The 27,948-nt window shown below is 36.0% G+C and overlaps 2 protein-coding genes across 2 annotated transcripts in view; one reads left to right on the top strand and one right to left on the bottom strand.

The window, feature by feature from the left end:
- The window catches only part of CycE (cyclin E), a 48,367-nt gene extending 24,210 nt beyond the window's left edge, over nt 1-24,157 (bottom strand). Inside the window, exons 1-6 of the mRNA XM_089098524.1 lie at nt 24,022-24,157; nt 7,536-7,574; nt 6,213-6,291; nt 5,523-5,561; nt 3,058-3,293; nt 1,656-1,854 (exon numbers count right to left, since the gene is read on the bottom strand). Coding sequence (XP_088954650.1) covers nt 1,656-1,854; nt 3,058-3,293; nt 5,523-5,561; nt 6,213-6,291; nt 7,536-7,549 — 567 coding nt within the window. The 5' untranslated portion in view covers nt 7,550-7,574; nt 24,022-24,157. The remainder of the gene's footprint in view (nt 1-1,655; nt 1,855-3,057; nt 3,294-5,522; nt 5,562-6,212; nt 6,292-7,535; nt 7,575-24,021) is intronic.
- On the top strand, nt 17,619-17,939 carry LOC148946024 (uncharacterized). Its single transcript, XM_089097580.1, has one exon. The coding sequence runs from the start codon at nt 17,619-17,621 to the stop codon at nt 17,937-17,939; it is 321 nt and encodes a 106-aa protein (XP_088953706.1).
- Nucleotides 24,158-27,948: the final 3,791 nt, after the last annotated feature.

The following is a 27,948-nucleotide window of genomic DNA, read 5'->3' as shown; positions in this document are numbered from 1 at the left end:
CTTCAGGAAGATTAGTCTAAGGTGACACACGCAATGGTTACATTTACTCAGTTAAAAACAACTAAGCATTGGTGTCGAAGATCATGGATCCTAATTACCAACCCACAACTACAACTATTTTGTCTCTAGAATCCGGGTTGTAATACTAGCAATCTCCTTTTCCTAATAGAAGATTTTTACCATAAAATATAATAGGAAGAGGCTTTTAGCCCCCCTTCATTAGACAGCCTCAATATGGCTCAAGGACCTTTTAAAGTTCAAGGAATCCAGAAATTTCAAAATAAAATATTTCCCCAAGAAAACCGAAAAAAGGAGCTATATTAAATAGAATAGTTTTATTTATACAAGCAATCATGTTTTAGAATAAAAATAAAGATAGTATGTTATCTCTTTTTTTAGTTTCTTCTAGCTAGTGCAGTATCCATGGAATATGTTTACTAGCAGGTTTAGTAAGCTGAAAATTAGACCTAAATAATGACAACAACTGTTATGGCTACACGAATTAGCACTCAGTGCGTCCGTATTTCATATGGTTTAGTCGTATCCCCTATTTAGCCCTCTCTTAAAATCTACTATGAGAGCTATAGGACCACTCTGTGTAACAGGAAGCCGCAACTGCCTATGAGGCAACACAAAACTTTGTTTGGACTAACTTCAGTTTAAAAACGACAATTTTTTTTCTTCAATTAGACATAGAAGTGTTAACACAATTCTAACAGAAGACGGTAAAATTTGTCAAACTGGAATGACCAAACGTTGTTGCAATGCGAATTTCGGTTGGCATGTCGGATTGAGAGCGAATTTCTCGAACAAAAGAGACTCTTGAATGCCTATCTAGAAAAAAATACAATAGTCTATTTTTACCTCCTGAATACACATGAAACTTTTATTTACTTTAAATAACGTTTTTCCAGATTTGGAAACGATTTGTTCGACTTCGATCTAAATCAGATGCGAACCGAATTTTCGTCTATGTGAAAACATTTTATCCCTGGCGACGTGAAATCCTGCCGGCATTATGCCCAAAATAGTTTCAACGAGATTCTTTTTTTTGTTGCAACTAGAAGACGAGAATGAAAAACTTCATCGGATGTATTATCAAATTCATTTTCGGCACGGAACTATACAAGTTGTGTACGCAACACCCAAGATTCATTTGGCCATCTTTTAAGAAGTCATTTGGCCAGCCAAACACCCAAGATTCATTTGGCCATCTTTTAAGAAGTCATTTGCCCACCCAAACACCCAAGATTCATTTGGCCATCACACAAGAAGTCATTTGGCCATCTTTTACTCTGCTTTTAATTATTTCATTTTTTTTTTCAGAACGAGAATAAACTCGTATATGAGGTGTATATTATCAAATTTAAGACTTGTTTGGTATTTGCAGTAGATGATTATGATCTGGCCAACCCTTGGTTGTTCTCAGGATGATAGTTAATTTCTTCTTGATAACACGCGATCATCTTATGGTATGCTCTCAAACAAGATATTTTTGTTGCAATGTTTAGAAAGGAAGCACTTCACGATAATAATTATTTTTATTTTCTCAAATACAATGTTCAAACAACACGTGCCTTTTATATGTCGAAATGCGACATTTACTTTCTAGTTTAATAATGACAGCACTGACAATTTTAACAACAAATCCATACCTCAATAAGCCAATCAAGAAGAATAGTTCTCATTCTGGGTTGTAATGCTGTATGCCTATTCATCATTTCTGGGTCACGAGTATAAAAAGTTTCTTTCTCTCGAAGAAGTGCCCACACCTCTGCCGAGTCTGCCCATTGTAATGCAGGCATTGGATTTGTGAGGGTATCACCTTCTCGTTCAAAAGCTTTGTTACGAAACCTAAATTTAAAATAGATATCTATATATTTATATTCACGTAAATATAGCCTCCAATTTTTCTTTTACCATTGGATTTTAGTTACTGTTTACACTCCTTTCTACTCAGTTTCCTATTTTCTACGCATCTATCAATTGTCATTATTTCTGAGTGGAAAATTGATAGATTAGCTAAAAATGATCCAAAATTACTAACTAAAAAAGGAAAGAGGGTGTACCACGAGTTCATTATCAAAAGCTAGGGTTTCCTGAAATGGCTTTATCCAGCTTAAAAAAACAGTCAATGAACTATTCAACCTTATTTCTGAATAGGAAAGGCGTATTTCACAAAAATATAATAAAAACGAGCTTTATGGTATTGGTACTTAAGATTTCAGTTTAAGGTCAAAGTTAATTTGGATCTATACGTCATTTTCTGAAAAAAGCCCAAATCAGAAGCTACTGAAAAAATTTTCTGAAAAATTACTTAATTTGCATATGTTTGTAAATAAAGAAGACAACATACTAACCAACTTATATTGAATATGCACGTATCTTAGCTGAGATATATGTATCTATAAGAAAATTCCTCTATACCTAGTTCCTATCGCCATTTTTATTTTCTATATCCCAATTTATTTCCAATTTCCTCTCCCGTGTTTCCTGTTTCCCATTATTTCTATGAGTAAAGAAGTCACTGCAACATCCTATAGATACTGAGTATATATTCGTCTTAACTGAGGATATATATATATATTCTTCGCTACAGCTACAATCTAGTAAAGAAAAAACCACGGCCCACAGTAACCAAAAGTTTGAACACTTTTTGAAAAAAAAACTGTCAAGTGAGAAAGAATTGCCATTTAAAGCAGATTTAGGAATGGTAAATATGATTTTAATTAATCTTAATGGTAAAAGTTTATTGTAAAATCAAATTTACCGGAATTTCGAATGACGGCCTAAAAACCCTCGAAAATGTTGTCAGATCGAAATGAAAACTGCACAATTGAAATCGACTGAAAAATCGATCAAAAAAGAAATAATTAAAATTACTGTTGTCAGAAACCCCCTACAGGAGTTACAGCCACCCCTCCCTCGCCTTGAACATAGAGGAAAATCACTTTTTTGTCATAATATTTATAAGAAGTTTTCTATATACCTATTTCATATTCCCATATTTATTTCCAATTTTCCATGTACCAATGAGTAAGAAATGCATGTACTAACCTACTCATACTGAGGATATACGTATCTTCAATTTGTTCCGCACTAGTGAGATCTTCAGTAGCCAGCGAGTCCCCGACAGAGCTAGCATCTTCCATTAAGTATTCTTGTGAAAAAACACTGCTACTGCTAGGTGTCGCAAAACCTGAAACACTACTTGTACTTCTGACATCAATAGACAGTTCACTTGCTGTGCTTCTCACCTCCGCGGCAGCAACTTCAGATCCATCTGTCTCATCCTAAAAAGTAGAGATGTATTACCTTGGGTTCACTCAGATGCGTTTACACCTAAAAATTAACATTCCTTCATTTTTATCGTAAATTATTACGTTGTAGGGATACGGCATCTGTGCTGAAATCCATAATTGAGCCATTGAAAAGCACAGAAGTTTTAAAATTTGAATTTAGCGCTATAGGCTTATAAAAAAAAAAAAAAAAAAAAAAAAAAAAAAAAAAAAAAAAAGTTTATTTACTTACAAGAAGTCACCTTATTTTATAAAAAAAAAAAAAAAAAAAAAAAAAAAAACTGACTCCTCTTTGGGAGTACCTATAGAGCTATTATTTTTATTATTGTTTACTTTTTAATAAACTTCAGGTCTTTGTTTTTGCTGTTTCGCTTCCGTTTTTAAGGTTCTACATTTTGACCCTGTTCACTTAACTTAAAGAACTCATGTTTTTTTTTTAAATAAATAAAATGAAACACAATAAAAACAAACAATACAACTAAAGAGAGAAAGAAGTACGAAACATGAAAAGAATAGGAAATTTGCAATTGATTTTGGCGGAATTCCTTGCAGACAAGTTATTACCTTACGTTATTAACACAATTAATTAAAACAAACGTCCCATAGAAGACTCAAAAACCTGTGCTGTATGAGAAGAAAAAAAAATTATCCCCAGTTTAGGAATTAAATCCAACAGCATAATTAATGATTTTATAAAGAGGCTGAATTGACCCGGCTTTGCATGGGACTCCTTATAATATTTTCTTGAATAGCTTTGGCACCATGATTGTCTTTAATTTCGCAGGGTTTAATCACTTCACTCTGACACCAATTACCACCCCCTCCAAAAAAAGCCCGCCTCATCCCATGTTGACCTTCACCCACCATTTCCTGCCCTTACCTCACGAGGTATCCTACCACAAAATATTTATTGCAATAATAAGACTGAGTGCAAAATAGACATCCGGTTTTCTAAAACGTCACTGTTTCCGTTGCCATCGGTTGAGAAACATTGCTTGTTAGGTCGTTTATTATATTAAATTTTAAGAGAGAAAAAAAAGGTTAGGCTAAAATTTATCTGCTGTTAGCGCTTAGCTTAAGTAGCAGCAATGCTTCCGGAAGCTTCACTGTAAGCTTTAAATACTCTGTGAGACGATTATTATGTATAATGATTATAAAACAGTCTTTACAGCATACCAGAAAAAATTAACACTGAAAAGTTAAAGAGCAAACAAGCAAGGATAGACAAAATGAAATAATGTTTGCTCAGGGGACGCTTCGACCATTGATCAAGCGCTCAGGTCAGGTTAAATTATGTTAATTATTTAATTATGTTTATTATGTGTAATTATGTTTTATTATTTAATTATGGTCAGGTTAAACTATATTAAATATTTAAGTGGGCAAGGCTTTATAGGCAGTCAATAGAAGCCATTACAAACAAAAAAATTTAGAGGCCCCATGATTTTTCAGGCCACAACTTAACTGGATACCATATCTTGCTTTACTTTGTTGGCCTTGCAAAGCAGGAACCTAACGGTATCCATATTCCGTGGGGACTAACCATTATGAAAAACGTAAATTTTCCAAATGCCATCCAAAGATGTAAGAGTCAGGGCTCGCAGGAAATACCTATGAAGATGGTAATATTTTAAAGACTAAGGGCAATTCATCTGTATTTTAAGTCATAAATAAGAAAATGTAAAAACAAAGTCAATATTTTCTTCTATAGACTGACTAATCAAAAGACCACTGTGTTTTCTGAAGGTGAAACATTGATAAATCTTCCAATTTATTCAATTGAGGCAATCGTGTCAGATTATTGTGATGATACAACAGAAAATTCAGCTAAACTGACTAATAAGAGCATTGACAGGCCTGTATTAGTATTATCATCGATCTCATGCAACTCAGAGGTCGTATCTGTCATTTTTACACTTCTTAAATAATTTCCAAGAAAACCGTTTGCTAAGTTGCCTTCATTGAGAGGATAAGTTCAGCAGGAGAATTTAAGTTCAACCACGCTTGGACCCTTTTGATCTACATTGCCATGTATGTCCACCCTATGAAAACAGCTTAACAGATATTTTTTCGCAATTGTCTCAGAAGCGTAAAATGGTCATACGCAACCTATAGGCGTTACATTGACAGTATCTCCTTGGCATAAATTAATGATGCCCCCAAGATAATACAGAGAATTCATATAAGAAGACGAGAGTATGCGTACAACTTAAAAAAGCTTACCTGGTGAAAAGTCCGTCTCTTTGGTTGGGTTTGGAAATACTAAAAAATAGACAAGAATTAGCAAGTAAGTAGGAAACGAGAAAAAATGTTTTAAAGGCAAAGCAGCAAGTAAAAGCCTATATCTACTCAGTAAAATATACAATATGTTAAAGAGCTTTGTTTTCCCATATACGAAAAAAGGCTTTAATAAAGAATTTCCGCAGGGACATCGTTGATTCCAGTAAAACTCAGTACAATGGTTTTTCAACATGTTTGGACAAGAACGAAAGATATAAAGCAACGAATAACGGGGTGTGTTCAAGCCTGTAGACGAACCGACTCTGGAAATTTACCTGCACTCAAACGTGTAAATACGTTTCTATGAAAAATAACTTGTTAGATTTTATTCATTCAATGATTTGTTATTCGTTATTTGAAACAGCTAAATAACAAATAAGGTTCTAAGACAGACAGCTCAAAAACATTTTTTATAGTTGTAAATCAGCAGGAATAGAGAGCGAGAGACAGAGACAGGGCGCGGGGGAGAGAGAAAGAGAGAAGGGGGAGAGAGAGGAGGGAGAGGGGAGAGAGGGGGAGGGAGAGATAGAGAGAAAGAGGAGAGAAAAGGAGATTAAGAGAGGAGACAAGAGAGAAAAAGAGCTCTTAACTAAGGAACCTAAAAAAAAAAATGATTGATTATTCTCTACTTACGTCTGTAATATCTTTTTGTTTTCTTTTCTGTCCTGGTATACATGTCTTTGGAGCATTTGAACGACGGAGTGGTTTTGAACTGGAATGAGGAAACATATAAATATTCCAAAATATAAACTGAACAAACATAACTGTCTCACTTGGGGTTCCACAAAGAATCTCTAATCCTAGCCAACTAGGGCTTCAAACCTTCGCCACTTATTTGATGTTTTGCCTTTATTGTACAATCTTTATGATACATTACAGTATACTGCTACAATCTATGTACACGTAGGTCTGTCTTTAAGTAGAGCTTAGAAGATTTCTACCAAGAGAGAGAGAGAGAGAGAGAGAGAGAGAGAGAGAGAGGGGGGGGATCTCTAAACAAAATAGACGATTTTTTATTCACCTGAAGAATCTTTCAGATCAATCTTAGAGTGGAGGGAAAATTCTCCACTTCCCACTATGTGCGCTTATGATTAAAATGATGGTTACGTGATAAAATGTCCACTTTTTGTTTAAGCAATGTTTTTTTTCACGCTTTTTTCCGCCGTTGATAAACAAGAAAATAACTTAAAGAAATATTCGTTTGTTAAAGCTATTCAAAACTATCAAAATGGTTCAGCATAAAAAAGAGAAAAAATATGGTATATTTCTCTGAGGTAAAATAAAAACTGAAATAGCAATAAAAGTAGAATAATACGAGCTAAAAAAAACAACAACAGACGATGCCTCGAATAAAACAGAAGAGTTTAACAATAATCATTGGCATGAGTGTAATACGAGGGGGCATATGGAGTTTCCTAGGTGAGACCAAAAGACTCGCCTAGAAAAATTGAAAAAGCGGTGGCCTAAGAATACCCTTATTCCATATTTTTGGATCTTTCACCACCAAAGACATATATATCGTCTTTCCTTAGGAATTGGACCTATGCGCCCATGAGGCTCTTTGTGATTGAGGCTGTTTGTAAAGTCATAAATTACTCATAGAAAGATAACAGGAGTAATAGGAGTTTTTCATAGTTGTATATCTCCCTCCCCCTCTTGAGAATAAAATCCCAGGACCAGTCATGGATGATACACACAGAAAAGTAAGCTAACCATCTGACCGTCCTGATTGGCAATATGAAGGAAAACAAAATGTTCCAAATTAAACTAAGAGCGGAATTGAGAAGGTGCAGTGAAGAAACGATTAAAAATAAACTGAGCAGAGAAAGAGGACAGTTAAGCAGAGATAGAGAGGGGTGACTAGAGTGAGACAGGAGAGAGAACAGTGAAAAACATTCAATCAGAAGACAAAATTTTACTCTCTCGAAGGATTTAAATAATAGAGGATTGGCTTACCCTTTTCTTGACATATTATCACTCTCTGTACAAGGCACCCTAGAATGGAAAGAGAAGAAATTAGTGCCAAATTTTCAATAGCAACAGAAAATACTAGTGAATTGCATTTAGCAGAACTTTTCCTGGCTCAATGTTAGTGCAGAAACGCATAGTAAATAGAACCCCCATCAGCAGATACACACGGGACCAACTACCACGAGTCATAGGAACCATGCCATAAGCTCATTAGTATAGCAGCAATGGTAGCCTGAGGTAAATGTAGCCATCAAGACAGTGTTTCCATTTCTACTTATTTTGGCAGTAGAATACTTGTTTTTGGGCTTTCCTACTTCCAAATATTAAATCTACTTACTTTCTACTTATTTTGGGAGACATTTACTTACTTTCTATTTATTTTTGGAGGCCTAAATTTTCGTGCAAGCCCATTATTTTGGTTCTGATTCCGTTGAATTATAATTCTACAATGTTCTACAGAATGGAAGGGTGCAACTGTTTTTAGCAGCGGCATCTTTGTCGACAGCGGAATCTTCTCCTATCTCAAAGACAATGCAATTCCCGAAGGTTTTGACCTGGATTTGGTTTGTTTCATATCCTGTTTATAATCTCATATACTTTATGCGTCGTCTTAATTGGGCCGTTCAGGTTAAAACTGCCAGAGTTAGTTACGCATTATTCGCCAATTTACTCAGGGCTTCTCCTATCCCCGAATTTTCGAGGATTTCCCAAAAATATATGCGTCTTCCCGAAAAAAAATTTGGTTCCCCGAAAATCACCCAATCACAGTTTTTCAAGGACACTTTTAACAGTATAAAAATAAAGCATTTTTGAATTGTTGCTTAAGCTTTTTTCATTTAATTTGACATCACTTCTGCACAATGAGCTCAGTCCAATGATTGACTGTCGTTTGGGATCTGAAGACAGACACTTTATTGATTATTTTGTAGACAAGTTCCAAGTGAACCAATCTTGGTAGTATTAGGACTACAGACTTGCTTTAGAATTTGTATCAAAAGTTATATAAAGAAAGAAAAACGAGCAAAAATGGGGTTTTTATAGGCCAAATGACGATACTGAATGTTTTATTTCAGTATCGTCATTTGGCCTATAAAAACCCCATTTTTGCTCGTTTTTCTTTCTTTATGTGATGTCAGGCCAATGTGGTTTAAGAAATTATCTTCATCAAAAGTTATAATTTCATAACTGATAATTTTAATTGTATACAGAAAGTTACAGATATTACAGCTCGTGTAAGACTATTAAAAGCGTTATAGATAAGTTTATAAATTTATCACTGTCTATTAAAAGGATTTTATTCCTATTTGAACTTTTATTTATCGTCATGGAAAGGCAGTGTGGTCTCCGAAATTATCTAGGTCATATTTATAGGGAAGATTTGTGCCCCCCCCGGACAAAAATTCTGGGTACGACCCTGTACAGGACTGATAAAATTTAAGACCTGACTAAAATTTAAGTCTTTCCCCAACACCGATAGCTTAAAACCAAAGAAAAATACAATGTTCTTGGACATTCGTCAAATGCAAATCAGGAGATGAGGCGCTCCCCACTCCCTGGCACCGGCTGGCACTCGCCGGTGCCGGAAGAATCTCATGAAAAAATTGCTGTATCATAGACTTTCATGTATCATCAGCAGTAAACCTCGGCCCAGCATTGGCCAGCACCGGGCACTGATTAACACAAAGATACCTAGTGGGCAACCCCTCGGCAAGATATTGTTTCCAAATGTTTTATTATTTAATGCTATTCACCTAATTCTAACTCAAGTTTATCGGTTTCTTTAAACTTAAAATCCCCTTAGTCCATCGAATTTGTACTGGACTCTTAAAAAATTAGCATATCTCTGCTGACCTTACGAAGAGGGCTTTGAAGATTTACTAATTTTTTTGAAATTTGGCTAAATTCTTAGAGTACATCTTTAAGGAATATTTAAGGGACAAAATTAAAATACATACTGGAGTGAGCTTAAATAAACTACAATTCTTTGTGTAAATGAAATTAAAAAAAAACAAGTTTTTTCAACTGAAAGTAAGGAGCGCCCTTAAAACTTAAACGAACAGAAATTATTCCGTATATGAAAGGGGTGGTCCCCTCCTCAACGCCTCGCTCTTTACGCTACAATTTCTTATTGTTTTAAAAAATAATGTTGTGAGACAGAGTCAAAACTTTAGCGTAAAGAGCGAGGCGTTGAGGAGGGGACTGCCCCTTTCATCTACGGAATAATTTCTGTTCGTTTTAAGTTTTAATGTCGCTCCTTACTTTCAGTTGAAAAAACTTTTACAAAAATAAAAAAGTTTTTTTATTCAATTTCTGAACGTTTTTTAATTAATGCAACTTTGATTTTGGCTCACCGTACATGAATGATTAAAACGAAATTTGCATATTAATTTTACTTTTTTTGGCTAAATGGCTCTCTCGATATTTTTTTCTGACGTAACTTACGAATTAACTTACGCAACGAACTTCTATATTCGTATGTTTTTATTACGCATATTAGGGAGTTCGCCCCTCTAGTCAATACCTCACTCTTTATGCTAAAGTTCGAATTTTTGTCCGAATCACAAACCCCTGAATCACAAAGGCTGGTTAATTAGAATAGATAGCTCTTTTGAAAGTCCTAAAAAACGTTAGCGTAAAGAGCGAGGTATTGTCTAGGGAGCGAACCCCCTCATATACGTAATAATTTCTGTTCATTTTAAGTTTTAATGTTGCTCCTTACTTTCAGTTGAAAAAACTTGTTTTTTTATTTGATTTCTGATCGTTTTTTAAATAATGCTGGAGAATCCGGCGCCCCCTGCATAGAAATTTCCCTTCCCCAGGGAATCATCCTCCAAGGAAAGATCCTCCCCCATAAACCCCTCCTCCGAACCCCCCCTACCAGAAAAAAATCCTCCTGAAATCGTCTGTATACTTCCCATTAACCAATACTCTATGTAAACAATTGGCAAAGTTCATAACTTGCAGCCCTTCCCCCGGAAACTGTGGGGCTTTAAGTTATCCTCAAAGACATATCTATTAGATTTTCGACTATGCTGAACAAAATGGCTATCTCAAAATTTTGATTGGGTGACATAGGGAGAAAAACGAGCGTGCGAGGGGGTCAACTTGCTCTCCAGTTTTTTTTTGGTCACTTGAAAAGGGCACTAGAACTTTTAATTTCCGTCCGAAAGAGCCCTCTCACGATATTGTAGGACTACTGGATCAATACGATCACCCCTGGAAAAAAACAAAACAACAACAAATAAACACGCATCCGTGATCTTTCTTTTGGCAAAAAATACAAAATTCCACATTTTTGCAGATAGGAGCTTGAAACTTCTATAGTAGGATTCTCTGATACGGCTGAATCTGATGGTGTGATTTTCATTAAAGTTCTATGACATTTAGGGGTTGTTTCCCCCTTTTATCGAAAATAAGGCAAATTTTCTCAGACTCGTAACTTTTGACGGGTAAGATTAAACTTATTAAACTTTATATATTTGAAATCAGAATAAAATTTTTATTCTTTTGATATATTTATTGGTATCAAAACTCCGTTTTTTAGAGTTTCGGTTACTATTGAGCCGGGTCGCTCCTTACTTACAGTTCGTTACCACGAACTGTTTGATAAAGAAAAAAAAATGACAGATAATCAATGTATGTGAACAACCGTATGCTCAAACCTTTTGAAAATGTAACCCTTCAGTTAGTTTTAAAGTTATGTTTTTTATTTAGAGAACAAGCATAGAAGATTCTTCAGATGATAGCAGTGAGTACTGCTCTGACTCAGAGAAGAATTCAAAAAGCTTGATCAGAATTACTGAAAGCAATGGGAGAGCAGTACGAAATTCAGCGGTTGGAGTAGACAAGCTAGAAATACTGTTTGTATCTTGGTTTCACATATGGCACACTGTATTTGCTGCAAGAAAGATGCTCTCAGGGTAAAGCAGCCTTGTGGAAGCATGCCACAACGTCCGCGCATCTTGCTAGTGAGAAAGCCTGGATCTCAGCACAAACATCTGTGTAAGATCTGAATTCCCTGACATATCAGTTGAAAATCATTTGTTGGAGGTTGAAAGTAAAATTTCATACTTCCTAGTGGAGCATGATTAACCTTACAGCCTATGCAACGACATCACAATGTTATCAAAGTCACTATCAGGGCCAGAAGGCTTGCTCTGAGCAAACAAAAAGTGAAAAACGTGGTGCGTCAGGCACTTGGGCCACACTTCAGGGAAGACCTACTCGCCATGTTGAAACAGTACTGCTTTTCTATAATCGTGGATGAAACCAAGGACATGTCTGCTGAGAAGCAGCTAGCGATTTGCGTCACTTTTGCTGTTGTGTTGCCCAGACAGTAATGCAGATGGGGTATTTGACAAACTAAGCCAATGTTTGCAAGCACTGAAAAAGGGCTTACGGAACTGGATCGGCTTTTGTGCGGACGCAATTAACTCTATGACGAGCTGCTGTCACAGTTTGTGAACGCTTATCACAGCCAAATATCCTTGGGTTGTGAAAGTGAAGTGCTTGTGCCATCTTTCTCATTTGTGTGCTCAATATGCCTGCAAAAAGCTGCCTATAGGATTTTGGGATATTTGTCGAACTGTAACTTCCCATTTTAGGCACAGTTCCAAGCGAGTACATGCATACAAGCAATTTCAAATATTCACCCAAGTTCCTGAAAGAAAGGTTGTTGCTCTCGCTCCTACACAGTGCCTCTCTTTTCAACGAATTGTAAGGGGCCTGTTGGAGCAATGGGACACCGTGACACTTTACTGGCTGAATTTACCAGTTGAAGACTCTTCGCATGGTAACGACCAGGTTTTATCGACGCTAAGGGATCCCTATCAGCCGGTACTGACGGAGTTTGTAGAATATGCTATTGGAATGTTCAACGAGTTCAATACACTTTTCCAGAGTGAGGCAACCATTTTATTCAAGTTGGAAAAAGAAGTAGAATCTGTAGTGAAGGCATTCTGCATTAATTTCCTTGCTGCTTCTTACTTTCGGGACCGAAAAACATCAAGGATGTAGACGTGATCAGCGAAGACATTTACCTTCAGCTTCACCAGGTGTATCTAGGTTAGAACGCCGAAAGCCGCCTTTCGGATTTAATGTCTGATCCCCAATTCGCAGAAAGCAGCGAAAAAGTCAAGCGTATAGCCAAAGAATTCTACAAGGAAGCAATAAAACAAATTCAGAAAAGATTCCCGTTTGAAGGTGAAAATATACAAGTTTGCTGAACTTGTGAATCCGTCTTTCCCATATACAGGAGGAGCTAAAACCCTGATACCTCAGGCAGCATTGAAATAGAGTGGCGAGAATTGGCTTTAGTTCCCCCCCCCCTTATGACATCTTTGTTCGAGAGGGTGAGGGTTCGAATCCTATTGTATCCAATTATTTGGTTTGGGACGGGGGTCAGTGACGTGACTCTGTAAGCTCAGCCGGAGTCGACCCCGCTCTAAATAGGTACCTGAAGATATCTAGGAAAGGTAAACAGGTAAGGTGTGTATAGGCAAGGAATGGCTGGCCCCCAACCCCCCATTGCACTTTCTGGCTGAAGGGCCAAGAAACAGAAATCAGCACTGCTGGTAGGGACTGTAAGCTCCAATACAGTATTCTTTACCTTTACCAGATGACATGGGCTGTGAAAGTGTTGAGCCAGATATATTTTGGAAATATGTCGCAAGTGTAAAAACGCCTACTGGACGTAAGAAGTTCAAAATGTTTTGAAAGTAGTCAAATTTCTCTTCTGTTTGTCATTTTCAAATCTCATAGTAGAAAGACTATTTAGTGTCTTAAAATGGATCAAGACAGAAAACACAATCGGCTAACCAGTGTCACCCTTTGCGCCACTCTTCAGACGAAGTGTGGACTAAAACGAAAAGGCGGTCACAGCCACATGGTCGTTGACGATTTGCTTAAAGTGTTTGAAGCGAGTTAAACCTGTAGCGAGCAGCTTCAGAATGCTAAAGCAGATGTCTATTTCCCCTTTAGTTTTGAAATGTGGAGCAGTGTTTTTAAGTGAATTCCGCCTTTTATAGCCGGAAGCATTTAAAATGTTTTTTGGTCCGAACGCATTTGGCTTAGCTAGCCAGTATTTTATCTGATATTATCCCTTTCTATTTTTGTGCTGGTTTTACAATTAAAGTCATTTATCAGAGAAAAGCCTTATGTAAGCCTCGAAACGTTTAATTTCTTATCGAAAGGTCTAATTTCTTATCCAAAATCTTTAAACAATTTATGCATAAACTACTTATTTTTTTATATATTCGGTACCGTTTCTACTTCCAATCTACTTACTTTTTGGGCTCGCCTACTTCTTTCTGGACCATGTCCAATGGAAACACTGCATCAAGAGGACAGGTTGCTGTTATTTACTTAATTATGAACTAGACAAATACTTTTTAACAGAAAAATAATCCTGAGTAGCCCGTAATTAAGTTACTTGAGATTACCATCATTTAAAACTTTTACTTTAAGAGATAAGATATCTTCAATTTTTGTGGGACCCTTAGATCCTAAACTAGATAAGAATATTTTAGAAAGACATCTAAGTCATCTACGTTAGAAGGACTTAAGCCCTGTCGCTGTAAGACTGTTATAACGTAAAACCTATGTATACTTTAGTGGTGTTCAAGAAAACCAAAACCTATCAACACAAATTTAAGCAAAACAAGTAACCACGGGCGTAGGGAGGGGGGGCAGGGGGGGCAGCTGCCCCCCTAGACCTTCAAAGTTACATTAGATATGGCTGAAAAAGCAGAGGGTTTTGAGAAAGCAGTTGATAAAACTTCATTACACTATCGACTGCCCCCCCCTTAGACAATATGCTGCCAACGTCCATGCAAGTAACCTCTCCTCGATATTGTTGTTGGGCCCAAGCAAATTAACTCCACCTTTTTTTTTTTATAAAATATTCATTTGGAAACGGTTATCTGATTTAATTTTGTTTTTCTTCAAATTCAGATCTTACTAGTAGCCTCAAGACAGCACTCATAAATACCAAAATACATAAGGAAGTGAGTCCCAGTGAAATTTAAAACCGTTTTACGTTAGTAAATGCCTGGCAATTTTAACATTTTTGGTTAAGGGATATATTTCCTCTGAAACCAGCGATTTTACAACCAGTCTACAGCTGTAACTTGCACCAAAAGAACAAAATACTTATATAATTGAATAAATTAGTACCAGATAAGTCCATTCACCATGCCACAATGATGATATTCTTTAGACTTTTTCTTAAAGAATGATCTCAAGCTGGTAAAAAAAAAGGAAAAGTGTCCTTTTTCAATGATTTACAACCAATTTTCAAAGTGAAAAAAAGAAAAAAAAGGAAATGATGTTAGTATGAAGATAAAAGATTTTAAATTATTTTTTTATTGGTTATTGTTTGATTTTTGAGAAGCCAAATGGGTATTTAGAGATTTTTGATTTTTGAGAAGCCAAATGGCTATTATTGTTTGATTTTTGAGAAGCACATTTAGAAGGAATATGTTCATCAGACATATTTGTATTCGGAAAAGTTGAGAAATGTCTAGAGCACAATCAGCAGCCTATGTATTTTGAAACAAGTATATATATATATATATATATATATATATATATATATATATATATATATATATATATATATATATATATATATATATATATATATATATATGTGTGTGTGTGAGAAATGTGTATCACATAGTGTGTTAATGTCTAAACGTAGTTTTACCTTAAGTGACATCAAAAAGCAGGCCTTTCAGTATGCTGTTGCGAGTGAAATTAAAACCCTACCATCTTGGAAAGAAGAAGAAAATGCCTCAAAAGACTGCTTCAAAAAATTCCAATATCTTGCTTCATGTACCTAAGCCCACTAGCCAAGGCTGAATGATTTCAAAGTTTTTCGCAATTTGTTTAATGTATGTGGCAGACACAACTTCATAGCTGAGCACATTTGGAATATGGATGAGAGTGGCATTTCTATGGTTAAAAAACAACAAGAGTTTCTGAACCAATAGGAGTGAAATAGGTAAAACAAACTCTGCCTTCTAAGCATTGAGAAAGTGCTATTTCGGTTCACTGTTGTAAAGGTCCTACGAATATTTATATTTTTCTGAAAGATATTTTAGCCTGAGGTGGTGCAGAGTTCTTCCTGGCTCTCCTGAGTAAGCAGGCCTATTAGGATGGGTAAACGACAAAGCATTTTGTTGGCTTAGAACATTTTTGGAACCAGTGTTTATCTTAAAAAATAATCCTGATTTCCTTTTGCTTGATAATCAAGAAATCACTGTAATTCGAGAGGAATTTCTTTATGCAAATATCAGGTTATAGTTTTTTTTTACCAGGAATTCAGTCACTTTGCTGCAGCCCTTCGATGCTGGTGTTCTTGGTCCTTTCAAGAGTGGTCTCAAGATCAATGCTCAATGAATGGTTTCAGTTGAATGACCAACCTAGAAAATTTTTCTCCAGCCAACACCACTTCCTTGCTCAAAACATTGGATTATGGCCTTCTGACAGAAATGCATTAAATGAAGTGAACTTCCTCTCATCCCAAGTGACATACTGACCTGTTCAATACCAAGAAGGCTTAGATCAAGTAAGTCCAAGATACTCAGAACAAGTCGAAATTCTCTATTCGGGGGCCAATGCTGACAGTCCTACTCATGGGTTATCCAGTGATGCTAGCCCTGCTTCCAGGTTATTACCTATCAACCTGCAGAGCCATTCAGTCAGAAAGACCTAACAAATGATTAGGCCTTTCCTGCACATAAGAAACCTTGATACAAGTTCCCAGGAGCAGCACAAAACTAGAAGCCCCGGGATACTCATGGACACCGCAGCATAGGAAGATATACATGCAGATAAGCACTGAAATGCAGGGAAAAGGCAAGGTAATAAAAAACCTCGAGCGTATTTAGAGCATCAAAATTCATCTCATGAGTCACTACAGATTGGATGTGCATGAAAGTCAGCCATTTAAGCCTATCTTCAATGTCAGTGGGCCATTACAACCTTGTCAAGCTCCAGCTAAAGAGAATAAAACAGCTGCTATGTTGGGTTAATCAAAGACATATCACAAGGTAACTTAACATGGCTTCATTTGGAGAGTAATGGGGATAGAAGCAGAGATGAGTGGGGTGAAAGGTATCCTCCCTTATAAATGTCTATAGGTAGCCTTATTCATAGGAAACAGTTTTGTGCATTCATTTCAGACCCCTCCAAGGTGTTTAGACAGGAGGATGTGGCCTAATCTGAGAACCTTCAAAAGGTGGTTAAAATTTCATAGTAACACCAGTGGAAACAAATTTCACAGTCAAGGACTATTCAGTAAGGTTCATTGTTGTAATGTCTACAATTTGACATCATAGGAATTATGTTCCAACTCAGATGGAACTTTAAATGGGCAGTTAAAGTTTTTTCTTTTTTAACCTTTTTTTAGAATAAATTTGTAAATTTGGTCAATTATTGGCACCTTTGTCACCTTGCTACCCCCCCCCCCCCCCCAAGATTTTGCTCTAGATCCGTCCCTGAGTTGGACAACAGTTTTAACAGTGCTAAGCCTGAACAAATCATTGAGTCACCAAGTTCTAAAAGATTATCAGCCACCTCTGATGGTAGAAGCTGTGAGAACATTAGTTACCTTGGCATTATCTCCAGCAATGTTGACTGTCTAACTGCCAAGTTTCAATAAATTAAGTATGTTGTTGCATCAGGCACTTCAGACATTTACACCTTCTGTGAATTGAAACCCAAAAGGACTACTATTCCTTTGGCAGAACAACAGATACAGATACCAGGATACAAAATTGTGAGCAACGTATCAAAGCAGGAAGGAAGGGGAATTGTCTTATACATCGCAGCAACTTAGCAGGTAGGAAATATTAAAATTGATTTTGATTATGAGCCTTATTTAGAACAAGTGTGGATATCAATAAACCTACCTGGTGAACCAATTCATATTGGTTCAATTTACAGAAGTCCAAGCTCCCCTAATTTATAGAAGTCCCTCTATGAAGTTGTAAAATCAATTGATAGAAAAGTTGCACTGACAGGAAATCTTCTCATTGTTGGGAATTTTAACCTACCCTCCATTCAATGGACAGATTAGCTGTGGCTATTCTGGACAAAAAAGTTAAACCATTTCTTGAGTTCCTAACTAACAATTCACTCACAAACCTGATTGATTCTTATAATTATTTCACCAATCTTCTGGACCAAGGGTTCCCTGTTGAAAATATACTACTGGATTTGGCAAAGACAATTGACAAAGTCTGCCATAAAAAACTTCAAATCGAGCTCCAAGCTATTGAGGATGTGGTACAGTGGGTGAAGCAGTTACTAACCAATAGGAAACAGACAGTTAAAATTTTTGGAAGGGATGGAAGGACGTTTTACTCTGAGGTGGCTGCTGTTTGAAGTGTTGTCCCCCAGGGCACAGTATTGGGTCCAACTCTTTTGAATATTTTTATAAATGTGCCAAATACCCTTAACAGCAAAGTAAGCCTCTATGCTGATGACGCAAAACTTATTGGTTGTGTAGACACAGCAGAAAATATTGAGTCAACACAACTGGACCTTGATGAATTCACTCACTGAACTAATATTTGGAAGCTTGAATTCAATGCAGCAAAATGCAAGACTCTCCACCTTGGGAAGATAACCCACACACTCAGTACCATATGAATTGTAGTGATGGGTCTTACAAAGCTATTTCTAGCAGCCACGTGGAGAGAGATCTTGGTGTCCTGGTAGATGATGAGTTGAATTTCCATGTTCATGCCCAAACAACTATTGCAAAGGCTAATCAGAAGCTTAATCAAAAGAAAATCCACTAGCAGATCTCCAACTGTTATTACTAAGCTGCATAAGAGCCTAATTTGACCAAGGCTAGAATTTGGAATTTGTTTCATGCCCAATCAACAAGACTGACCAAGCAGCAATGGAATCAGTCCCAAGGATAGCAACAAAATGCATTAAAGACCCCTGCGATGTCCCATATCCATCCAGTCTCTGTAGGCTCAGAATACCCCCTCTAATGTGTAGATGCAAACAAGGTGATGTGATAACAACATTCAAGCTTCTAAATGCTGAGGACCATTCCTGACATTTTCCAACTGGGCAATTCAAAGAGAGCTTGTGGTCACCCTCATAAGCTTTTCCAGACACAGACAAATACCAGACTAAGGAACAATTCTTTTCAAATAGAGTTGTCAGCTTGTGAAACTCCCTCAGTGAAAAAACAGTGACATCTACCAGCATGGATACATTCAAGTGATCAGTGGATAGGGAGTGGCTCAATAAACCATGCACTGCTGCTTGGGACCCCACAGAGGATTAACTATCATCACTGAGGCTGGCAGACACAGGATTCATCCTATTGCTAGTGAGTGCAATTTAATAAAACGAAACAATCGTAAAAAAAAAGAGAAAAACGAGGATTGTACAAGCCAGTGAAACATATGAACTAAAATGCAAATATTTCGGTCAAGACCTCCACTTGACCGTCCTCAGTGCAAGATAATAACATCAAAATTACTAATAAAAATCCATGGATACTATAAAAAAAATTTTTATATCCATGGATGAGTTAACCTTTCACCGTTACATGGAGAGGGTCTTCAAATTTTAGTTGTGCTTCGTTTTAATGTTTGAAATTTTTTTTATAGTATCCATGGATTTTTATTAGTAATTTTGATGTTATTATCTTGCACTGAGGATGGTCAAGCGGAGGACTTGACCAAACTATTTGCATTTTAGTCCATATTTTTCACTGGCTTGTATAATCCTCGTTTTTCTTCTTTTTTTTTTTACTATTGTTTCGTTTTATCATGATTAGCCAGTGTGGTCTTATAAATTATTTAGTGCAATTTAAGGTAAAATAATTATTTAAAGAGCCTTATGAAAATTACTTACTTGACATTTTTTTTGCACATTTTCAGGAGAGGAAAAAATAGAGGCTAAAAATGGGGAAAAAAATCCTATAGCTTATATACTACAAAACATTGAGTTGAACTTGTTACTAACTGCATTAATTGTCATTATTGACATCACATAACCTTTTGATTGCTATATACCAACAGTCTACAAGATGCCAAACCAAATGCAACAATTGTCTTGAAGATGTATTTAACTATGCACATGTCAGTTGCTTTAAATGAAAGAAGCTTTGGCAAATTAAAGTCAATTAAGAACTATACTAGAAACAGGATGGCCAAGCAACACTTGGCAAACTGGAGTATAAACCACATAAGAACATGACATGGCTTCAAAGCTTTCATATGAATACATTATATTGACACTGGCTTTGAGAAAAGCACACAGAGTTCAGTTTTAATGCACAGGATAAGACTGATTATATATAATTTAAATTGTATGCAGACTATGTCATCAATAGAATTTTGTTATGTGGAATTTAAAGAGTTTTATTTGAACATTGTTGTATCTATTAGAATTTACATAAGGAAAATACATTAGGCCTAGTCAGAGGCATAATCTGCTATGGGGCAGGGGGGGGCAACGGCACCCAAGACCTGAGTTTGCCCCCCCCCCCAGCTGAAATTTAGTTTCAAACTAACATAAGCATGCATGATTCAAGCATCAATAGAAACAGATCAGTTTTTTTAGTATATATTTTCTTTTATAGTACTATAAAGTATATTTATAGTGTAGAGTTCTTTAGTTAGTGTTTAATATATTTTTCTTTATTTATTATGTTGCTTATATTATATTTATTTTGTAGGTGCTTGGGTCACAATAGATACTTAATGCTTACCCTTTAATGCTTGATAGAATATCAAGAAAACAAAGAAGAGCTCCAGACATTGCTTGGGATGTTTAATTATCTTTCTAGATACACACCGAACTTATCCATTCTGAACCAACCTATGTGAAAGCTTTGGAAAATGATGGAATTTGCCTGGAAGAAGGTACACCTATCATAGTATTTGCAAATCTTTGTTTGACCAACTTTCATATTTTGATACAAATTGCCCAGAAGTTGAGATCATTGTTGATGCATTGCAACACAGCCTAGGAGCCCAGCTACTGGTAAAAGAAGAAACAGTTGTATTTGGTTTGCAATCCTTAAGCAACACAGAACAAAGATACACCCAAAGAGAGAAAGAACTACTAGGCATAGTATTTGCATGCAAGTATTTTCACCAATATACATTTTGAAGAAAAATCTCAGTGATTAAAGACCCCAAGCCCTTGGAAAATATTCTGAAGAAACCAATCAGTCAGGCACCACCTAGACTACAACAAATGATGCTTGCCATCCAGCCATATGACATGAGATTTACATACAGACCTAGACCCGAAATCCCAGTGGTTGATGCCCTCTCACATTTGCATATGGCAGACAGAGACCCAGAAGAAGAACTACATGTACATAACACTGTCAAAGGCATCCCCATAAAAGACCAAATGGAGCAAAGCAGAGCAAATAGTTCAAGATATGATAAAGAGATGAACATTCTAGCTAAAAGAATCAAAAACAGATGGCCAGAATACAGAAAGCAATGCCCAACTGAAACTCAGGAGTATTGGAACTATAGGAATGAAGTAGCAACACACCACAGCATTCTTCTAAAGGGAGATCAAATCATAATACCTAAATGCATGCACCAAGAAATCATGGCCTGTCTTCACATGGCTCACCTAGGCATTGTCAAAACAAACAACTTGCACGCTGATGTGTTTTTTGGCCAAACATCACTAAGTACATCTCAGGATGTGAAATATGTCACAGTTTAGAAATATGAAACAGTTTAGTGCATGTCAGCAAAAGAAGCCCCTCCAGAACACAGACATTCCTGAGTATCCATGGGAACATGTGGGTACTGACTTATTGTTCTGGGAAGGAAGGAGCTATTTGGTAACTACTGACTACTACAGCCAGTACATCAAAGTTGATAAACTAGACAGTACCAGCTCAGGGAGCATCATTACTAAGCTAAAGAGTCAATTTGCAAAACATGGGATCCCAAGAATACTTACATCTGACAATGGCTCCCAGTTTGCAGCAGACAAATTTAGAAGATTTACAGAAAAATCAAGAATCACACACCACGTGTGCAGCCCCAAATACCCTCAGAGCAATGGCCTCAGTGAAAAGGCAGTCTAAACAGTCAAGAGGCTCATGTCTAAAGCATTAGCAGACAAATCAGATTTATACCTTACTCTACTAGAATATTGTAACACTCCTATAGATGACGTAGCATCCAACTCACAACTTCTGATGAGCAGACAGCTGAGATTGGTAATGCCATCAATAGAAATTAGCTTTATGCCCAAAGCTGTGCCTATACAGAATACAGGAGTACAGGGCAGCCAGACAAAAGCAGCAAGAAGCTAAGAAAGAGCCATATGACAGGGGACACATCTAATCAAGCCATTAACACCAGGTCAACCAGTATGGCTCAATAAAAATGGAATATGAAATAAAAGATGGACCAAGGCTACAGTAACCCATATATATGATGAGTTGAGCAACCATTCAGTGACTGTAAAGACAGAAGATAGAGTGGTATACCAACACAATAGGAAGTTTATACACCCCAGATACAGTACCAATGAATGCACCTACCATTCAAACTACATGCCATCATTGACAAATGTGGAGGTGCCAAAGATACTTGAACCTTCCAAAGAGCAGCCAGAAGAGACCAGCCTATCCAGCAACACCAATTGAAGCCTGCTGGAGGAATCTTTCAAGACACTAAGAGCAAATCAACTATCAAGTGATCAGGAAATTTAAAACACACCATCTTGTTCCAAAGCCAAAACTACAGTGCTCCCACCACATAGATCCTTGAAGACAACTAAATCAGGGAGGATCTTACAGGTACCGGCTAGATTAAATATATAAGCTGGACCATTCCTTAAGACTATTCAAAGAACAAGAATGTCAAAAGAAGGAAGATCTCTTGTTAAATTGTTTAAAATGTTTCTGTATTTATTATGTTGCTTATATCATATTTATTTTGTAGGTGCTTGGGTCACAATAGATGCTTAATACTTTATGTCTGATGCTTGCTTGTTTAATGCTTGATAGAATACTCTATAATAGTACTATATTGTACTTTCATGGTACCAAATGGCTGATTTTTCAGTTTTTACTGTCATTTTCACTTGGCTTGGGAAAATTGGCTCCCCCCCCCCTCCATGGTTTTGACAAAAATTACACTACAGGGCCTAGTAATAGTAAAAATTGAATAAAATACAATAAAGAAATGGACACTTTAGAGAAGTAAAATAACCATAATTTGAAATCTACCACAGGTTTGGTGATCAGGGGGCATCAATTGCCATTCTTACCCTGGGCACTGACAGGTCTAAATCTGTCCCACCTCTACCCCCTGATTAAGCCAGATATGGCCCTAGGTCAATATATACCAAATCATACTATTGAGTTTCAAATAAAGTGAATATGCCATTTAATGCCTTTTTTTTATGCGGATTACAAATATAATAAGCATTTCAATCGCAAATGAACTTCAGCCCCCCCTATAAAGGCTATACCTAACCTAACCCGGAATTGGTATTTATAGGGGGGGGGGTGGGCTGAAATTCATTTCCGATAGAGATGCTTATTATATTCATAATCAGCAAAAAAAAAGGCATCAAATGGTGTATTCACTTTAGTCCTAACTCAATAATATGATTTGGTATATATTGACCTGGCCCTAAACTATAGGCCTATACAAAAGTTTGTATGTTTTGTGGGTTTGCCATTACTTTTTGCACTTATCTCTCATCAACAATTAGTTTATAGCAACAGATAAAGCCAATCTGAAGGAAAATCAAAATCACCAAACAATTTGAAATAGCCTAGGGCTATATTTGATTCCAATAAGAAGGAGGGGGCTGGGATTACTTTTCAACATCAGCAATCATTATGGTTGAATAGAGCATTGAATGAAGAATATAATGGAGTTTTTTTCCATCTAATTTCTGCCCTAGGCTATAAGAAACCTTAACTGCTATTAAAGGGTAGCCTATAGGCCTATCACCTTAAATGTTTAGGCAAAGGGACTGGGCCTTTGTTTTACTTACCTTGAGAACCTATTACAAAACTGAGATTTTAAATATCAATGTTCTTAAGGTAGCCTAGGTGTTAACCCCTAATTTCCTTTTAATGATTAATTAAGCTCTTGCTGACCCCTTAGTAGCCTAGGGATAGACCTAATAGGCCTAGGCTAAGGACAATAAAAATTTGTGCACATGAAAATAGCGTGTATCTAACAGCCAAAAGAAGCATTCACAATCAAATAGTTTACAGGCTATGGCTTAAAAAATGGCATGAATATAATAGGCCTGGAGTGACACCATAGCCTAAAACTGGCTCCTTGCAACATATGCATCCCGTTTCTCAATCAACAGATTTTAAAAGAAATTGCATTAATTATATGTTGATAAAATGATTTAGGAAGCTAAGTTTCAAGCTAAAATATAAAGGAAAACACAAGTCACCACATGGCATGGTGTATCTTTTTACCTTGCTGAAATTTGCCAATCCTTCCAAAGTTTTTGCGAGATTAACAACTTTTTAGATATCCAGAATGTTTACAGAATGCAAAAGTCATAAAATATTTAGAATATTCATTCTCGTTCACTTTGAAATAGTTATAAATCTAAACAGGAAAACATCCTACTTACACTTTCCCTGGGCGCCGATGTATTGATGTTGTAGTTGCAATCCCGGTAAAATAACGCGCTCAAATTTCAGCGGTTTATATTAAAAATATGTTAGAATTAGCAGCAAAAGTCAAAACCTACAAGGTGGAAAAAGGCCAGAAATGGTAGTTTTACTAGAAAGTTGCTACAGGTAATATTGACAAAATCTATTGATGGGTAGTCATATCAAAATGTTTGGCAAATTCGGGCTGAAATATAACTACCAAAAAAGATGATATTTCACATAGATTGATTAGCTTTTATACATTATCAGAAAATAATAGCCACAATGCATTTCATTATAATCCACAGTTAATATATATAGGCTATACTTGCAGGAATTATAATAAATAAAACAAGATTTGATACTCTTAAAAAAAAATGGTTAATTGAGAAAGCTAGACTTCACTTCTAGTATGGGACTTTTAAAAACCTTATTGCTAATCCATAATATAGAAATCTGAAGTAAGTTTCTAAATATTTCAAGTCTTTTTATTTTAATAAACTTTCTTTTCCCGCTTACCGGATCAAAAACACACGCCGTTATGAGCTTTGAATTTCTTCGCCGTAATTTGGAGAATATGATTGGCTATTACGACAGGTGAAAAGGCGGTCTTAACGGGTGACTATTGGGTGGGAAAAGGGAGATACCGCGCTTGTGTTTCAATTAAGACAATGCGCGAAAAGAAATGGAATGCTTTAGGTTTTGATAGCAGAGCGAAAAATGCAGTATTCTTAACAAAAAAAAAGCTTTTTTAGATGCACTGAAACGGACTGTCCTATAGGAAATTTTAATGCGTAGAGTAATTGGAAGCTAAGGAGCAAAGAATAGGCAATCTACTATTAAAGACAATAGCTATATTTAACCCTTGCTTCATAAAGCTGCGTCTTCGCGCAAGAAGACGCTGTTTTTGCGTTTTCTACCAGATATGATGTGTTTTTTTTTTTTTTACAAGTTCATGTATCTTAATGGTTTAACAGTTTTGTTGAGACATGTCAAATAAGCTGTTCAAAACGAGCCCCTTTAAAAACGGTACTTACCACATATTGTTCTTGAACTGTAAGGAAGCCGGTTTTCTGTTTCGACTTGGAGATAAATAGCTAAGCCTAAGCGAGATAAACGGTATCTATACTGTTTTTTTTTTTTAAATTAAATATTTAATATATAGAGATGGTTAGGTTAGGTATTTAATATAATGAGTTCTGGGCGGCCTGCTTTCCATATTTCTCTGCTGTAGTTTCCATAAATTTGTTACTAAAATATTATAGTTTCATCATATTTTGGTATATTTAATTATGATTAGTCTAGCTTCACTTCTTTGGCGTAGTCGCTATAACATGTAAGTACCAAAAAAACTTGTCCACTCAATCCCGTGATTCTAGCTATACCGATTGTGCTTTAAAAGCAGAAAAGAACAATATCGATATTAATAGTTTTATATTTTTGCTGCAACTGCTATACATGAGGACATTTGGGTCGTAAAAATCTTAGCCTAGCGAACCCAGGGTAATAGTTTCCCAGCGTTAACCTATCCATGATCAAACGTAATTTTATATATTTGATTAAGGAAACATATGAACGAATTGTTATTATAATACACTTTTAGTGTTTCTATTCATTCAATACCCACTTGACTTTTTATAAACATCGAATTTAATTTATTCCATTATGAAATGTCAAAATTATATATAGTTTACTTCGTATTAGATTTTTGATTTAAAGACGTATATATAAAAAAAGATCATAATACGGTGTGTTTATTGCATTCAACATTACAATTAACATCATGTGAGCATTTTCTATGAAAAAAAAAGTCTAAACATCTCGAAAATCAAGCATAGGATGTAAATCTTAGTCTGATGGAAAGGTGTCAAATACTCTCCTTGTAAACTACAATATGTAAAGTACAAATTTTCTCCTTGTAAATTACAAATACACCCTAGTCGCATTTGTGACAGAAACTAAAATATCTCAGAATTATTGTAAATTTATTAGTGAATTTCAGAATAACGTATCATGTTTGCTTATCTTTTTTAGTATAATCCTGAAAACAAGGCTGATACATTAGCTGATAATACAGTAGGTTACTATTTACCCCTCGAATTAAATCAATTAAACATCGTATTTAAATTACTAATTTGTTGTTGAATGGATATCAATTCAGTGAAAATAATCGCTTATCCGAATTTTAGTAGAATCTAAGTTTTGTCCAACGCTGAAAAATAAAAATCTTGCTTATAAATTTGAGAGTTTCGTGGAGGTTTTGCTAGCCAAAGCTAATCTTAAATTTATGAAGTGATGCTGAAAATTTTACAAATGGGTAGTATAGTACCAGTTTTCCTGGAGAGAGGAGATCAGGTTAGTCAGTTGATTCTTGGACCACAAGGGCATGCGTTTTTTTTTTTTTATTTTTTTTTTTTTGCTTTGATGTAAGCCCATTGTTTATATATAAGGTGATTTATTGGGAAATGAAAATCCCTTACTCTATGGATATAATGAAAGAAAGGTTGATATGGCTAGGACATGGATTGTAGACGAAGGATGACAGAATGTCCTTGTCGACCAACCGTCTAAAGCCAAACGAGGAGCAGATCGTCTCCAATTGGGGTGGGTATATGTCATAAAACAAATTTTATGGGAAATGGGAACTTTCTGTGAGGGTTTAAAGAGGGAGGCTTTGAAAAGATTTGGATGGATGAGGAGCGTGCTTAGCTGTGTTGACCTCAGGCGGCTTAGTGCTGCAGTTAGTTGCTAGCAGTAGTATTTAGAAAAGGGCGTGTTTAACCCTGGGTCTCTGCGACAATATTGTTGCTGTAGCAATAACTTTACCCTAATAAAGAGCGAATCTTACTATAGATATGCATGTAATCAGTTGGTTTCATAAAAAAAAAGTGACGAGCCTTATGGATAGTTTGGTATTCCCTCTTTTGTCTCACGTCTGAGGGATTGATTGGAACTCTCAGGAAAAGTTTTTTTTTTAGAAGTGAGCTAACAAATTTTTCTCTAATCCTCGTAAAACAATATGTGCTATAATTTTGTTTTTTATGAATTATGTTGCCCTACAGGTTTTTTGGCTAACAATGTATAACTTAGGCTGTGATATGCCTATGAACAGTATACGTGTATACGTTATACGAATATGTGTATAATCCCACCATATATTTTTTTGAATTTCTTAACTTAGCCAGAATTTTGATAAGAAGGCAATATCAGTAGAGGGAAAAATTTTAATTCCAACCAAACTTGGCAGAAACTATGTGGAATTGTTTGCAAGATCTTTGTGTTAATGTATTGACTAAAGATATCAGTTTTAGGTAATTTTATCAATTCCAAATTCGCCAAAAGCTTTCTCAGATAAATTTTTATTATTCGATATTACTAGCTAAGTCTCGACAGATTTTCTGACTCGTAGAGGTTTCCATAGCTATCAATTGATTTTTTTTTTTTAATAATTTGCAAGATGCAGGCTATTACCAAATAAAATGCAAAACGCTGGATATAAAATGATCATGTTTAGTGCGTATTTCAAGGCCGTATCCTGGGGGGGGGGTTACCCGTTTTGAACCCCCCCCCCCCCCGAAGTTTTTGATCGACTCGAAAATAAGTCGAAAATTAGTAAAACCTAGGTAAAAATCAGTAAAATTAGTCGAAAACTGAGTCAAAAATTAGTAAACCCCCCCCCAAAAAAGTCAAAAATTAGTAACGCCCCCCCCCAAAAAAAAAAAACAATCCTGGATCCGCCCTTGG

This window comes from Artemia sp. Qi Xiang Cuo, chromosome 12 (genome assembly GCF_049724085.1).
Source record: "Artemia sp. Qi Xiang Cuo chromosome 12, ASM4972408v1, whole genome shotgun sequence".
Taxonomy (NCBI): domain Eukaryota; kingdom Metazoa; phylum Arthropoda; class Branchiopoda; order Anostraca; family Artemiidae; genus Artemia; species Artemia sp. Qi Xiang Cuo.
This window is presented reverse-complemented; position numbering and strand designations above follow the sequence as displayed.